General features: G+C 39.4%; 1 protein-coding gene across 1 annotated transcript in view; it reads right to left on the reverse strand.

The window, feature by feature from the left end:
- Positions 1 to 2,338: 2,338 nt before the first annotated feature.
- oprd1a (opioid receptor, delta 1a) overlaps positions 2,339 to 14,861 on the reverse strand; it is a 33,462-nt gene continuing 20,939 nt past the window's right edge. Inside the window, exons 2-3 of the mRNA XM_030740993.1 lie at positions 4,602 to 4,957; positions 2,339 to 3,063 (exon numbers count right to left, since the gene is read on the reverse strand). Coding sequence (XP_030596853.1) covers positions 2,534 to 3,063; positions 4,602 to 4,957 — 886 coding nt within the window. The 3' untranslated portion in view covers positions 2,339 to 2,533. The remainder of the gene's footprint in view (positions 3,064 to 4,601; positions 4,958 to 14,861) is intronic.

A 14,861-nucleotide genomic window follows, 5' to 3' on the forward strand; every position in this document is an offset into this window, starting at 1 on the left:
TACCTTGGATTACACCACAAATTTACCTGATTCATACTTTTTTTTCATCCATGTTTTAGAAGTAATTGTTGGTTTTGTTAAAACAGTAACTTCCACACGCTTGTCATCTTTTTGGGTAGCATTGTACATTCCATACTGATGTAGCTCGGTTTTGCAAAATTAACAGCAGCTCAGAGATTTTCTGCACACCAGACAGATGCAGCACTTGGATATGGCTAAGCAGAGCAGGTACATAAGCCACATTACACTTTAAATCAACACTGTCACTGCAGGAAAATATACAAGAATATATTACACTATAACAAATGTCCATCTCCTGCTGAAAACAGAATGGTCTGTGTTTATTTTTTTTAGTCCATGTCTCTGTGAGGAAATCTGCAGCCAATCCAAAAGCAAATTATTGAATTTGTAAATGGAACACAAACTCACTTCCAAGAAAATTGTAAAGACTCTTATCTTTGCTTCTCTTTCTTCTTCACTTTGTGCTTAAATATACTGCTCAGAAAAATTAAAAATTAAAGGAACACTTTTTAAACAGAGTATAGCATCAAGTTAGTTAAACTTCTGGGACATGGGATATGTATACAAGCATGTGGGGGCTACACAAACTACTGAGTACCATTTTGAGTAAATGGATTAGCCTGCTGCACCATTTTTTTCACTTTGATTTTCAGGGTGTCTTTGAATTCAGCCCTCTGTAGGTTGATCATTTTCATTTCCATCAAACGATGTGGCATCCTTTCATTCCTACTGCATTACACAGTCCATATGAGTATAGATATCCAGCATGATTTTTTCCCACTGAGATTTGATGTGTTTGCAAAGTGTTCCTTTATGTTTTTTAGCACTGTATTTTGAGCCATATAGATCAAAACAAGGGGATGAAATATCGAGATCCAAAGTGTAAAGAAAACATACAGAACGAAAGACACACATCATTCTGTGTCTGAAGTTGTAATGCAAAATCTTAATATTATCTACAAATTTACATTTTTTTTCATTATTTTTCTTTTTTTTTTCCATCTTTTGATTCAAACTCTGATCTGATGTGTTTTTATGTGTCTACATTAACCAGTCGGCTTTTCAATCAAAACAACTGTGACTGTCTGATGAGAGCAAATTCAGATAAACTCTGGGCTATTATCTCTGACATAACTCTTCTGGTATGCAAAGCTGAAATGGTTACAACTTTCACCCAATCCACTGATGGATGTCTCCAATTTGATTCATGTCAAGCTCTGTCAGAGTACATAAATTACCAAAGATGATTTAGCTCTGGTTGATGCCATCTTAAATGTGCTACATTTATTCAATGTGACAGATGTTTTTCTTATTTAAAATGCAGATCAATAATAATAATGATCCTTGGAGCAGTTTGTTTGACATCAGGACAGATGCCTCTAAGATGTGATAAAGTCACGCTCAGTCCAAACAATAAACCAATAAGAGGAGTGAAGTGTTGTGGCTGCCAACAGTGTTCTTCAGTGGCAGGTTTATCATTCTTTAGTGATTCAGCACAGAGCCTCTGTGTGGGCTTGACACCACTACAGAGAGTCAAGTAGGTAAGCAGAAAAGAAGCCCGTGGAAATCCAAGCACAAGTGGTTTGATGCTGTTCTGTTTTTCCATCTAAGCACAAAAACCCATGAAGTGGGCTTCTTTCTGGTTTCTTGTCTCTTGTGTGAGACCTTTTCAAATCCACTGAGAACAAATTTGTTTTTCAGCACAGGGCAAGTATCTGTTTTTGAAAGAAACAAGCAAACAAAAAAAAAATCCCCCAAACATCAGTCGATTCACACAGAATACCAAACAAGAATTCCCTGCGTCTCCATGTAGAAAGTTGCTGACCTTGTTGTGCAACAATCTAAGCTGAAATTCATTATCCAGCTGTCGGTGGGTGTGAGTTCTGTGAGTCTCCTCTGTAAGGCTCATTTAGTATGAGATGATGTTAAATACACAAATGGAAAAAGCCTTCTCCAAAGTTCTCAGGAAAATCTCATTTGTGACTTTTAATACACATGCAAATATTTATCACGTGATGTGGCAAAGTTTGCATTAAAAAGGCCATTGTTTCAAACTTTTGGCTTTCGTTGCACATTATTGAATCTATTATAGTACCAAGATAAATGCCACGTGAATGATGCATTCTTTGGTTGATGAGACGGACTGCTTCAGGCGTTCCTTTGCCCTTTTTGAATCACCAAAAAGTTCAGCTTTCATTCTCTAACTTATGAACTGTTTCATTATCTTGCTTTAACAGTTTAGGCCATCAACATCATTCTACTCTCAGCGCCTTTGTAAGGCATCAAAAAAAGACAAGAACTTTAATAGGAACGTAACATCAGAGTGAATTTTCTATTCCATTAACTTTAGCTATTCCTTTGAATGTCTCTTGTATCTGCAACGTGACTGTGTCGACTCTTTATATGAAAAGATCTCTTAAAACTCTGTTGTGGAGATTTGGGTGACTTCTGATTGCAGATCTTGTTGGATCCTCCTTGACGAAGCGCAGTGGGGGACCCGGTCCATGCCTAGTCATGCCGGCTTCTTTCCCGCTTGTGTTGCAGTGCAGATGGACACTGGCTCCCTGGTGGTGTTGTGGCCTCTGGGCAGGCTGTTCTGCTCCACGCGGGTCCGACAGGGGAGGCAGAAATCTCTGAAGCATCGTTTGAAATTTTCATCCAAAAACGCATAGAGGACAGGGTTGAGGCTGCTGTTGGTGTAGCCCAAAGCAATGCACAGATGCCAGCTGGCTATCACAAAGGGATTCCTGCTGTCAATCTCCACCATGGTCTTCACAATGATAAATATGTGAATGGGGGTCCAGCAGATGATGAAGGCTGCCACCACCACCAGGACCATGCGGGTGATGCGGCGCATGTTGCGGTCTTTCTCTTTGGAGCCCGAGAGCAGACGAACACTCCTCAGACGCAGGATCATCAGACCATAGCATATGGTGATGACCATCACAGGGACGACAAAAGCAAAGATGAAGACGCAGATCTTAGTCACGGTGTCCCAGTACCAGTCAGGCTCCGGGAACTTTAACATGCACGTGGTTTTACCTGAAAAGAAAGAACAGTTAAATTTTTTGATTTTGAATGTAGGGTTAGGTATCAAGTAGCATCTGTAAAACACCTGAACAAAAAACATAGACTTCAACCCCAAAATACTACAGCGGGGGGGCCGTGGAGCACAATGGAGAACGAGAGTCATGGAAGGTATTCACAGTGTTGAACTCAGCTGGTCACACAATACTAGATAAACAGTTGTGTAAAAGGTTGAAGAGGGTTTGACGCAAAAGCTAAACTTTTCTTTCTGTCACCTCACACAGCTGGCCAACCACTATAACCTTTTGAAATTTCTAGAAGTAATCAGACACAGCAGTGATATGTACTTTAGGCATGCCCTTACAATAGTTAAGGTTAAGTAAAACTCATGGTTACAGTTAAATATGGAAATGAACTGGCATATGTAGAGGCATTTCTAGCCTTACTGCCCACTTAAAGCACTTTAGACTATAGGCCACATTTAAATATACATTCATGCAGTGCTTTTTTTTGTGTGTCCTTTATGCACCTCCAATGCACAGTTCATTCACAGTCACCAAATAACTGAACAAGCCAGCTTTTTGACTGTGGGAGGAAACCAGAACCAGGCACACAGAGAGCATTTCAGCACTGCACAAAACTGCCCCAGGAAGGTCTCTAAACCTAACCTTTGGTGTGAGGTGATTGCCACAGTTGAACAGAGCAATCTGTGATGAAAGGCAAATTGGGTGCTCATGTTTAGCAAGTTTTTCCACTCAGCATTATCTGTAAATTACATATAGAGTCATTTCTCCTGTTGCCAAAACACTATTAACTGTGAATACATGGACGGCAAAGTAGTTTCTTTAAGTCTGAACATCTCAGTAAATCGATATTTTATTGAAGTTGTCGCTTCCCTGCATCTAGTCACTCTTTCAGCTTCTTTAGATGTCACTGCTATATGACTTATGATGATGCTAGGCATCACATACATGTTTATTAGAAATTCTCTTGGTATTCTGTGTCCTTTTCTAAAGTACATGCCGTCAAAGATTTGTTCAAGGTCATTGATTGGCAAAAAAAATGAACAATCCCTTTTCAATCTTAAACTTGTGTTGTGATACAAAAAGAGACATCTGGAAGAGCAGTTTAAAAGAACTACACTGTACTACAAAACCTGTCCACTGAACCCTGTTATTTTAGGTTTCATTGGACAGTTTTGTATCAAGATGAGACTAAAGCTGGTGCAGATGTTTCAAAGGCTTTTCCATTCACTCTGAGACTCCACAGTGGACAGTTCAGAGTCATGGATGGGATTTGATTCATAATCAGTCGCTAATATTGTGCATTTCCTTTGTGTACCATGTCATTTCTGGTTGAAAGTCCAGAAGATTTACATAATAGATGCAAATTATTCACATGAATGCAGAATTACCTTTGTTCTCCAGCACTTTGGCCAGGATTCATTGAATCATACATATTTAGCTTTACATTTACAACAACATAAATTAATTCAAAAATTACTTAAAAAAATAACACCAGAAGATAAAGGGAGAAGAAAAAGTACATCTCACCACTGTCTGCCACTTTGGTCACGGCCATGATCATGACAGGCACACCAATTGCAGAGGAAAGGACCCAGATGAGTATGTTGATCAATTTGGCCTTAGCGGGCGTCCGAAACTCCAGTGCCCTGACCGGGTGACACACAGCGATGTAGCGATCTGCGCTCATCATTGTGAGGGTGAAGATACTCGTGAACATGTTGTAGTAGTCGATGGCAATAATGAGTTTACAGAGGACATCCCCAAATGGCCAGGTGTTCATGAGGTATTTGGCGCTCTGGAAGGGCAACGTGCTGGTGGCCAAGGCATCAGCAAGAGCAAGGTTGAAGATGTAGATGTTTGTGGCAGTGTTCATCTTGGTGTATCTGGTTGTGGTCACAGAGTAGACAGAAGGTATAAGAACAGTTAAAAAGAAAGCAGGTGCTGTGAGAGCACACACATATAAATAAAATAGTTACATCCCTTATGCTATGCATATACTGTGTAGCACTACCTACACCAATTTCTCAGTGTCTAGATATTTTTTACCACATGAGTAATTTGAGATAATGGTTACATTTGGCTCACGGGTCTATGATCAATCAGTCCACTTGCACGAAAGGGAGCAGGGGATCACGAATGCATCTGAAGAAATGAAGTAATTATAGTAATTATAATTATAATCAGCTCATAACTTGTGCTGATTACGGTATAAGCCAATATATTGTTTATTTGGAACAATATATTTGCTTACTGGAGGCAGAAATTCCCCTGTGGAAATTCCCTTTTCATTAAACTGTATCCATAAAAGTGGTTTGTTTATGTTCAGGATTTTTTTAATAAAGCCAATTGATATAACTCACTGCCGAAAGTCTCATAAAACTTCCAAAGTTAAAATAAATGATTCTGAATGACAGTTTTGATTGAATGTATGGACAGATGCATAAACATCTATGAATCTCACATTTAAATGAAAAAAAAAAAAAAAAAGAGCCATTTGCAGGTGCATTTTTTCCCCTTCCTCACAGAAATTGATGCTTCAATTATTGGGAAACCTGTTCTAGATCCATTTTACCTCCAGTCATTTTCATAAAGTCATTATAAAAATAATTAGACATATTTCCATGATGGAATCGATTATAAATAAAGGCTCAGTTTAATTTATGAGATCATCTGCACTGCCTTGTTAATTTCCAGATAACAAAATAATAAAACTACAAGTTAATTGCTGTTTTCCTCAGATATTAGGAGATGCCACTGCAGGGGTCATTAAAAGAGCACAAATTATACCCCAGACAATGTGTTGGAAAGCATATTCAAATCAAACTCAAGCAAAATAATGTTCTTGTTAAAGTCTAGCTTAAGAGTAGACCTTAAACCCAGACCAGAGCTCTGAGTAAAGAACAGCAAGGAAGCTTTCATTGAAACCGATAACCAAAGTCCACAAGGGCAGCAAAGGTGAAAAACTGCAAAAGAAGCCAACAGAACATTGCAACTAAGGTCACAGTAACTTACTCAATGTTACCAGAAAGTAAAACAGAAAATCCAACAAAGACGACAACAGGGCTTTTTATACAGAGATGTGTGATTAGGGAAGTGGAGACAGCTGGAGAAATAAGACACGGATACAGACAATCAGACAGGGAGGAAGTAAAACTCAAAGCAAGACACAAACGTCAATAAACAAACAGGAAATGAACAAATGAGTATTATTAAAACACGGAGACATTATTGGTGAAAATAAATACTGACATAAACGAACAAATTCAGGGAAAACACAGAAAGGAGAAGGGAATAATGGGGCACCTAAACACAAATAACAAAATCAAGGAGCTGAAAATAAAAATTCAAAACCAATATTAGAACTATGGAAGCTTGTTTCCACCATTAAAATAGAATAAAAAATTGCAATCCATAACTCAAAATTTCCAGTTAAGTATCTCAAAATTTTGAGTTAATTTCAAGTTTGCTCTGTCAATCAGGAAGCTCCATGAAGGTACATCATTTCCTTGCTACCCTGAAGCAGGAGGCTGAAGGCATCAGCTGTCCGACAGTTCAACATGAAAACATTCATTACTTCCCTTTTATGCAGCTTATTTGCTAGAAGGCATTCAAAGGGGAGGGTGGTCAAGGGAGAGCGGCGCTTGGTCGAGCCTTAGCCCGTGGAGCTCAGCTGGGCACCGTAGGGTTTGGTGGATCCGCAGCTATCGAGGCTGGCTATTGGGACATGCAACATCAGCTCTCTTGTGGAGAAGGAGCCTGAGCTAGTGGCTGAGATTGAGAGATACCAAACCTCCATTGTTGAGGCTGCTGCACAGAGCTGCAGCTGCAAGGTGTTTGGCGCCTGTCACTGTGGTAATCCCTGAACCAGATGGTGGACATCGGAGGTAAAGGGTAAAGCCTCCTGATTAGGATGCCTCCTGGGTAAGATGTTCTGGGCATGTCCTACCGGGAGGAGGCCCCAGAGTAGACCCAGGACACACTGGAGCGATTATATCTCTCAGCTGGCCTGGGAACACCTCAGTGATTCCCCAGATAAGCTGGAGGAGGTGGCTGGGGAGAGGGAGGTCTGGGTTTCTTTGTGTAGGTTGCTGCCCCCCCTACCCAGACCCAGAAAAGTAGAAAAAATGGATGGATGTATGGATGGATTATGACACATCTGTATCTTGTAAAAGTGTTTGGTGGTTATCAGTCATTACAGTTTGCAAAAACAGAGGCATTACGTCCCTACCTGATTTAATCACTTTGACAAAGTGGAAGGTATTAATCATATCAGTGAGCAATAAGATGATTCTCTTATTATACAAAAAAATGTTGTCTTGTGTCTTGCAAATATATATAAAGCAAAGTTTTGTGGTAAATATTGCATTAAATATGCAAGTGGACAATATTATTATAGAATTCATGATGGGGCCATGAATTCTATAACAATATTATAGCAGGCAGGCTCAGACTTCAGTAAACCAATTCAATGACAGATATAGAAAGACAGTATGTCTGTCCTATTTATAAGCTGCCAGGCTGTCTTTGTGACCCATCGTGGAACCCAAACGCCAAGTGCCATCAGTAGACAGAGGTCAGTATACTCATAAAGGCTTCAGTGAGTCATTTTTCAGGCCACCACACATAGTGAGACCTCACTAAATTAGAGGGTTAATATCCAAAAATTCCACCACAGCCATTTTTGTTGTTTTTTTTTTTGTTTGTTTGTTTATTTTTTTAGAAAAAAGTACAGTAAATTAGTAGATCATTTTTTTCTGTGTCCTTTTGGACACACTAACAGCCATGGCTGAATCACTGTGATACTGAAAAATGTACTCTAAGGACATCTGTATACCTGGGTTTTAGTTTGAAAACCACTGGAATCTATATTTTCATAGATGACATCCCACCCAAATTAAATTTTACCTGCTCGGCAAGTAAAAAATGTAGTCTTACTGGCAGTATTGCTCTCAGTTCCTGTCCCATTAGTCTTTTCAATGAATGAGACTATCTTTTCTATTATTATCTCATTCTGAGATAAAGAGATCCTGTGGATAAGATCTAGATTATTATGACAGTCATATGTTATAATCAAGGGATATGTAATTTTATCAGCTGTGCGGCAGTTGCAGCATGTCAGGGCCTTAAGAGTTAAACTGTCTTTGGGAGTTGGTCCACTGGAAGTATATTAGTGAGAGAACTCTGTAGGCTGATAGAAATGTTATCTTAATGTAATGAATCAGTCTGATGTGAATGTGGGCTTAATCAGGAAAATATAATTACAACTGCTCTCGAATTCTGAACAGCTGCTCTATTATTCAGTCTCAGCACCAGCTTTGGTCTGTAGATGACATCAACATTTCTGTGTCTCTTTTATTCAGCTGAAGGTAAAACTGACTCAAAACAACATTAAAGAATTTGTAATTATGTAAGGGCAATGGGCTTTTTCATAGGTCATAAAAGGAAAAGCACTGGTGTAATTAATTACATAATTCCAGGCTGACTTCCATTTACGTGTGCCATGTCAAAGGAGCTGCTAGTTTTTCCAAATGCATCTGGGGGTGGCTAGCTTATATTTTGCACCTCTTACAATTAACATCAAATATGAAATGTTAATCATGCGGGAGGCTACGTAAAGAATAAGCAACCAGCAGTAGTACACAGAAACTACTACAGAAATGACATGACTCAGGTAGCAAAAAGCAGAAGTCCAACTTATGACAAGGTTGAGTTTCAAATTTCTGAAAGACAATCATTGTACTGTATGGAAAGGCAAGATACATCCCAAATGGCCTTGTAAACTTCGGACACGATGTTCGACACCTTGCTGCAGGCTGCTGTGAGACACCACTGGTTAGCACTGTAGCTAACTGCTCACTGAGGGAAGCAGAAAGTCTAATCGTTCTGGCGTCATTCTAAAATGTTCCAAATGTATCTCATCATCAAGGGTTTGCTTTCTGCTGCACCAGTTTGATTCTCCTTCCTCGGCCTTGGTTCTGTGCACTGGTCTAACATCCTTCCTTCTCTTTCTTCTCCTCTTCCGTTGGCCATGAAGAGTCAAGCATGCACTTATAAGCACTGCTTACAACTGCTGATGCACCAAACCCACAAATAATGCCAACTGACCGTGATCCATGACACACAGTACCACTACAAAAATGCAGAGGCAATGAACAAAGGACAAACAACATAAGCAAGACTCAATGACATTTCTGGTTATACCACATACACTGCTCAAAAAATTTAAAGGAACATTTTTTAAGCAAAGTATAGCATCAGGTCAGTTAAACCTCTGGGATATTGAGCCGGTCAGTTCAGTAGCAGAGGGGGCTGTTAATCAGTTTCAGCTGATTTGGTGTTAATGAAATTAACAGCAGGTGCACTAGAGGGGCAACAATGAGACAACTCCCAAAACCACTGACATTTTTTCCCTCATCTTTTTTTTTACTAGTTTTGCATTTGGCTAAGGTCAGTGTCACTACTGGTAGCATGAGGCGACACCTGGACCCTACAGAGGGTGCACAGGTAGTCCAACTCCTTCAGGATGGCACATCCACACTAGTTTTTTTTTCTTATTTTAACCCTAACATCTACCCACTTAATATGCAGGCATCTGCAGGAAATTTTGACTACAAATAAAATTTAATCTTATTTGCAGGAGATTTTTGTTCAGTCTAGACAGAAGCAAACAGCAAAGTCAGTGGCAGATGGCTAGTTTTTGAAGTTGCTTCCACGTTTGTTTCTTATGCAACTATCAAACTGTCACAGCTTTATGTTGCTTAAAGCGGAGCCTGGTACAGAGATTGGATTAAGATAACACACGTTTCCCCAGCGTTCAAAGAACATCAACAACTTCTTGAGGTAGGACTTGGCAACAGATGTACAGTAAATGGAAAAAGTGATTAATGAGTATTACAGCTGTCTTATAGTCAGCAAATGCTGTTTTCTGTTTAAATTTTTTTTTTAAAAGTCTTTAATTCAGTGCCTAAAGTCTGACTTCAGACACAGAGGAGAGGATCATGTTACCAGTCACTTTCATAAATGTGCTGTTAATCCAAGTGGATCGACACCACCCCCTCCTTTTAGAAAACTATGAAGTGAAACTGCCATAAACAAAGAATAACAAATAAATAAATGACTTAATCACCTAATACATTATCAAATGTACTGTAGACTATTGTTAATTTACAAACTGTAACATAAAATTATATTTTAAATTGCTTATGTATTTGTAAGCCTTTATATAAATTCCACAATTTTTTGATAATTTTATTTTGTTACATTTATTTATCTTTTTATTTTCCCATTACCTACTTCCCTTTTTCCAATTCTTGGTTCTCCATATATATATATATATATATATATATATTTTTTTTTTATTCATTTTTTTACATTTCTACTTTGTGGTACAAACCACAGCAGTGACCAGTTTCCCAGGAGATTGCTAAAGAGTCAAGGTGCTTAGCTAGCTAAACTTTAGCTGAAAATATTAGTCAATAACATAAGATGATTGTGCATGAAACATTTGGTGTGGATACAGTATCAGTCAAATGGAAGAAAATGGATGGATGGATAAATAAATATATCAAGAAAATTGATCTTCCCATCTATAAAATAAAATTAACAGGAAAATGTAATTAATGCAACAGTAGATAAAGATGCTGATTAAATCAAATCAATTCATATTACATTTTACAAATAATTTTCTACCTTCATTTTCTATTTTAATTTTTGGGGCACTGGTTCATTAAGTTACTGGATTAGTAACTTATTCATCATCTTTTTATTTACTATTTTTGTTTATGGCAGTTTCTGGATCTCCAAGTAAACAAACAGTGCTGTTTGTGGTCCTCAGTGTTATAATACCCACCCTGATATGACATAAGGAAATGTGTGTGGCAAAATGAAAGTCTATAAATCTGCAGCTTTTGGCTATAGGCTTGTCCACTGATATGTTGTTTATATCATGGGGGAAAAAAATAAAGTGAAAAGGCTGGTGTAGCATTTTTTTTGCCCCAAGCTTTCATGTCACATCCATGCTGGTATGCGGTATGTTGACTGGATTATGAGACATCCAAAAAAGAAAAAAAAAAAACTGGCACGAAGAAGGTAGAAGTGCCTGCAGGGAAGGCTCTGTTTTGATATTATTGCTCTGGTCTGGACTGCACAGTGTGCATCCCGTCAACAGGCGACAAGCAAAAGACACAAAGATACAAGAGATTAATTTTACACCAGCTAGTGACAGGTTGTTATGCAGAAAATACTTGTGATTGCAGTAACAGAAGTAGTCCTGAGGTTAACTCATAGTCAGATGTTCAGCATATAAAGGAGATGGAGGAAAGACTGTTTCTGTGGCTTAATCATTTTTTTCTTTTTCGGTGTCACAGCTATCTGATCACTTCCTCTTCACTTAGCATAGAAATAAAAGCCTGAGAGCAGCCTTCTACAAAAGGCTCCCTGACCTTCATTTCTAAGTAAGCAGTGATGCACAGCCTCCTCTGACAGTGTCTGCAAATGCTAACCATCCTGTTCCCTGGGCTTTGAAAGTAATTTCTTCTTGTTCACCTTGTCAGCATGCCACTGATCTCGACGCTTCTCTGATGGTTCATCATTAAACTCACCATTAATCAAATGCTTCCCACTCAGCAATATGTAAATCTCAACTACCCAGCCAGGATGTGAAACACATCAGAGCCTGAAACTGACAAAATGAAATAAAAGGTTCTTTTAGACCATGAACAGATATAACTGAATACAAATACAATCAATAAATGTTACAGTTAAATATAAATATAGAATTTTATAACATTTCTTTGGCTTCTTATTTTTTATTTATTTATTTGAGGGTCTTTATGGTCACTATTGTCTCTGTAATATACCCAATTTTTCTCATCCTTATAATGTACTGTAATGACATCACTACAGCCATGTAGCTGTCCAGGAGCCTGTAGTTTGACTCAGTTTCATTGCACCCAGGATATATTTACCTAATCTGGCTTCACTTACCCGATTACAAAGGTGGGTATCAATTTGATAAGTCACTGCATGGTTTCCCTGTCTGGGTAATCCTGGGGTGAGTAATGGGTATGAGTGTATTCACATGAAATAGGAGGGACAGGCAGCATCTGAACAGTCACAAACATGGACAGGTCTACTGCTAACTGACTTCACAAAGGCAGATAAAATACAATAAAATGATATGAAGCAGCTAAACACATAATGCAGACTGAAAGCAACACAGCTGTTGCAGACAAATTAGTGATGTATGCATATCCAGTATACTATTAAAAAGGCTTTATGAATGTGGGGGTGCTTTAAGTGCTTTAGTCACTGGAAAGGCACTGCGATATTAATAAAGTCTTTTTGAGGCCAGGAGGTATAGCCAGGAGGTGTCGGGTGGCTCTAGGCACCTGCCATCGGCCCGTGCTGGGATAGCTGTTGCCTCTGGTTCTCTGAAGCTCTTGGCCTCTGGCTGTGGGTACTCCAGCTGGGGTGTCCCTCTTCCTTCTAGCATGTGATTGTCACTGGAATGTGTGGCCTTGGGGCTTCATTGCTCTTGGTGGGCTGCAAACGGCCCGGGTCTCCTGGTTCTTCCTCCATCTGGCTTTGTTGTGGCTTCCCGCCCTCATTATTAAGTACATTTTGTAACATGCTTGTAACATGTTTGTGCTCTGTCCTCTTATTTATATCTTTTTTCCTGTTTTCTCCTTTTTCTTTTTTCTTTTGTCCCCTGTCTGTCAGCTCTGGCATTGCCATAAAACAAATAAACTTATGTGAACAATAACACAAATGAAATGAAATAAAATCAAATCAAAAGACAAATGCTAAACAAACACTAAGCAAAAGGAAAAACACTAACAAGAGGAGCCTACAGAAAATTTATAGACTTTATTTTGGAAAAGCAAATATGTTTGGCACAGATGATGATTCTGATTGCAAAGCTGACAGATAAGATGGGCTTAAAAAATAAAATAGATAGCAATGATTTTATGAATTTCTTCAGAAATAAAATTCCCACCCCACGGATGTCTCCTTAAGCACAGGAACTTTAATAACTGCTAATATTTACTTAGACTCTCTCTCTGAGCCATCTTTCTGACTTAATTTCAATAATTAATTCCTCTAAGCCATCAGTGTGCGTTTTAGACCCTGCAACAATAAGTGCCATTGCCAGAAGCTTTGCTGTGTCTCCCAGCACAGTCTCAAGAGTATGAAGGAAATTCCAGGAGACAGGCAGTTACTCTAGGAGAGCCGGGCAGGACCGTGGAAGGTCCTTAACCCATCATCAGGACCAAGATCTGCTCCATTGTGCAAGGAGGTACAGGAAGAGCACTGCCAGAGCTACTAAATGACCTCCAGCAGCTACTGGTGTGAATGTCTCTGACAACCAATTAGAAACAGACTTCATGAGGGTGGCCTGAGGGCCTGGCATCATCTAGTGGGCACCTTGCAGCTTGACTGGCGTTTGCCATAGAATACCAGAAGTGGCACGACCACCACTGATGCCCTGTGCTTTTCACAGATGAGAGCAGGTTCACCCTGAGCATATGTGACAGACGTGAAAGCATCTGAAGAATGCGGAGAATGCTATGCTGCTTATAACATGATCAGTTTGGTGGTGGGTCAGTGATGGTGTGGGGAGGCGTATCCATGCAGGCACGCACAGACCTCTACAGACTAGACAGCAGCACTCTGACTGCCATTAGGTATCGGGATGAAATCCTTGAACCCATCAGACCCTCCACTGGTGCAGTGGGTCCTGACTTTCTCCTGATGAACAACAATGCCCTGCCTCATGTGGTGAGGGTATGCAGGTAGTTCCCGGAGGAAGAAGGAAGCTTTCGGACCCCTTTTCTGTGGAACCAGCTCCCAGTTTGGATTTGGGAGACAGACTCTCTAATTTTAAGATTAGGCTTAAAACTTTCCTTTTTGATTAAGCTTGCAGTTAGGGCTGGATCAGGTAACCCTGAACCCTTCCTTAGTCATGCTGCATTAGGCCTAGGCTGCTGGGGAGTATTGATGATGCACTTAGTGTTTCTTCTTCACTTTTTTCACTCCTTGTATGTTCATATAATACTACTTTATTTAACAATGAGCAATTATTAAACACTGAGTCTATTCCACAGTTTGTCTTTGGTCCTGTGTCCCTCCCCTCATCCCTAGCCTGTTGCTGCAGATTGCTACTCCTCCCTGAGCCTGGTGCTGCCAGAGGTCTATTCCTGTTTAAAGGGAGATTTTCCTTCCCACTGTTGCGAAGTGTTTGCCAAACGAGGGCACCCTTTCTTTTTCACATGACTGTATATCCAAAAATGAAAAAGGACCATATGCTTACACTATTGAAAATACAGTATACAAGCTAATTCTCTGTGTGTTAGCCTCACATGTAAAATGGCACAAAATAAATGGATACGTGTCATTATGGACATTAATGTGTAATGTGCTTGCCTTTGTTTAGCGCTTTTTCAAGTCTTACTGACCATTCATAGCGTATTTAAATTACATGAGTGTGTTCAGCTCATATGAGAATGAGAAAATGGAAATGTGATGGGCAAAAAATGACTATTACTACTATTTTGGTCCATACTGACATGATAGTATCATGCATTTGCTGCATGCATATCTCACATTCCACCACATCCCAAAGGTGCTCTATTGGATTGAGATCTGGTGACTGTGGAGGCCATTAGAGTGCAGTAAACTCATTGTCAAGTTCAAGAAACCAAATTGAAATGATTTGAGCTTTGTGGCATTCTGAAACACTCGGACCAGCCCATCTGATACCAACAACCATGCCACATTCAAAGTCAC

Source organism: Archocentrus centrarchus, chromosome 11 (genome assembly GCF_007364275.1).
Source record: "Archocentrus centrarchus isolate MPI-CPG fArcCen1 chromosome 11, fArcCen1, whole genome shotgun sequence".
Lineage (NCBI taxonomy): Eukaryota > Metazoa > Chordata > Actinopteri > Cichliformes > Cichlidae > Archocentrus > Archocentrus centrarchus.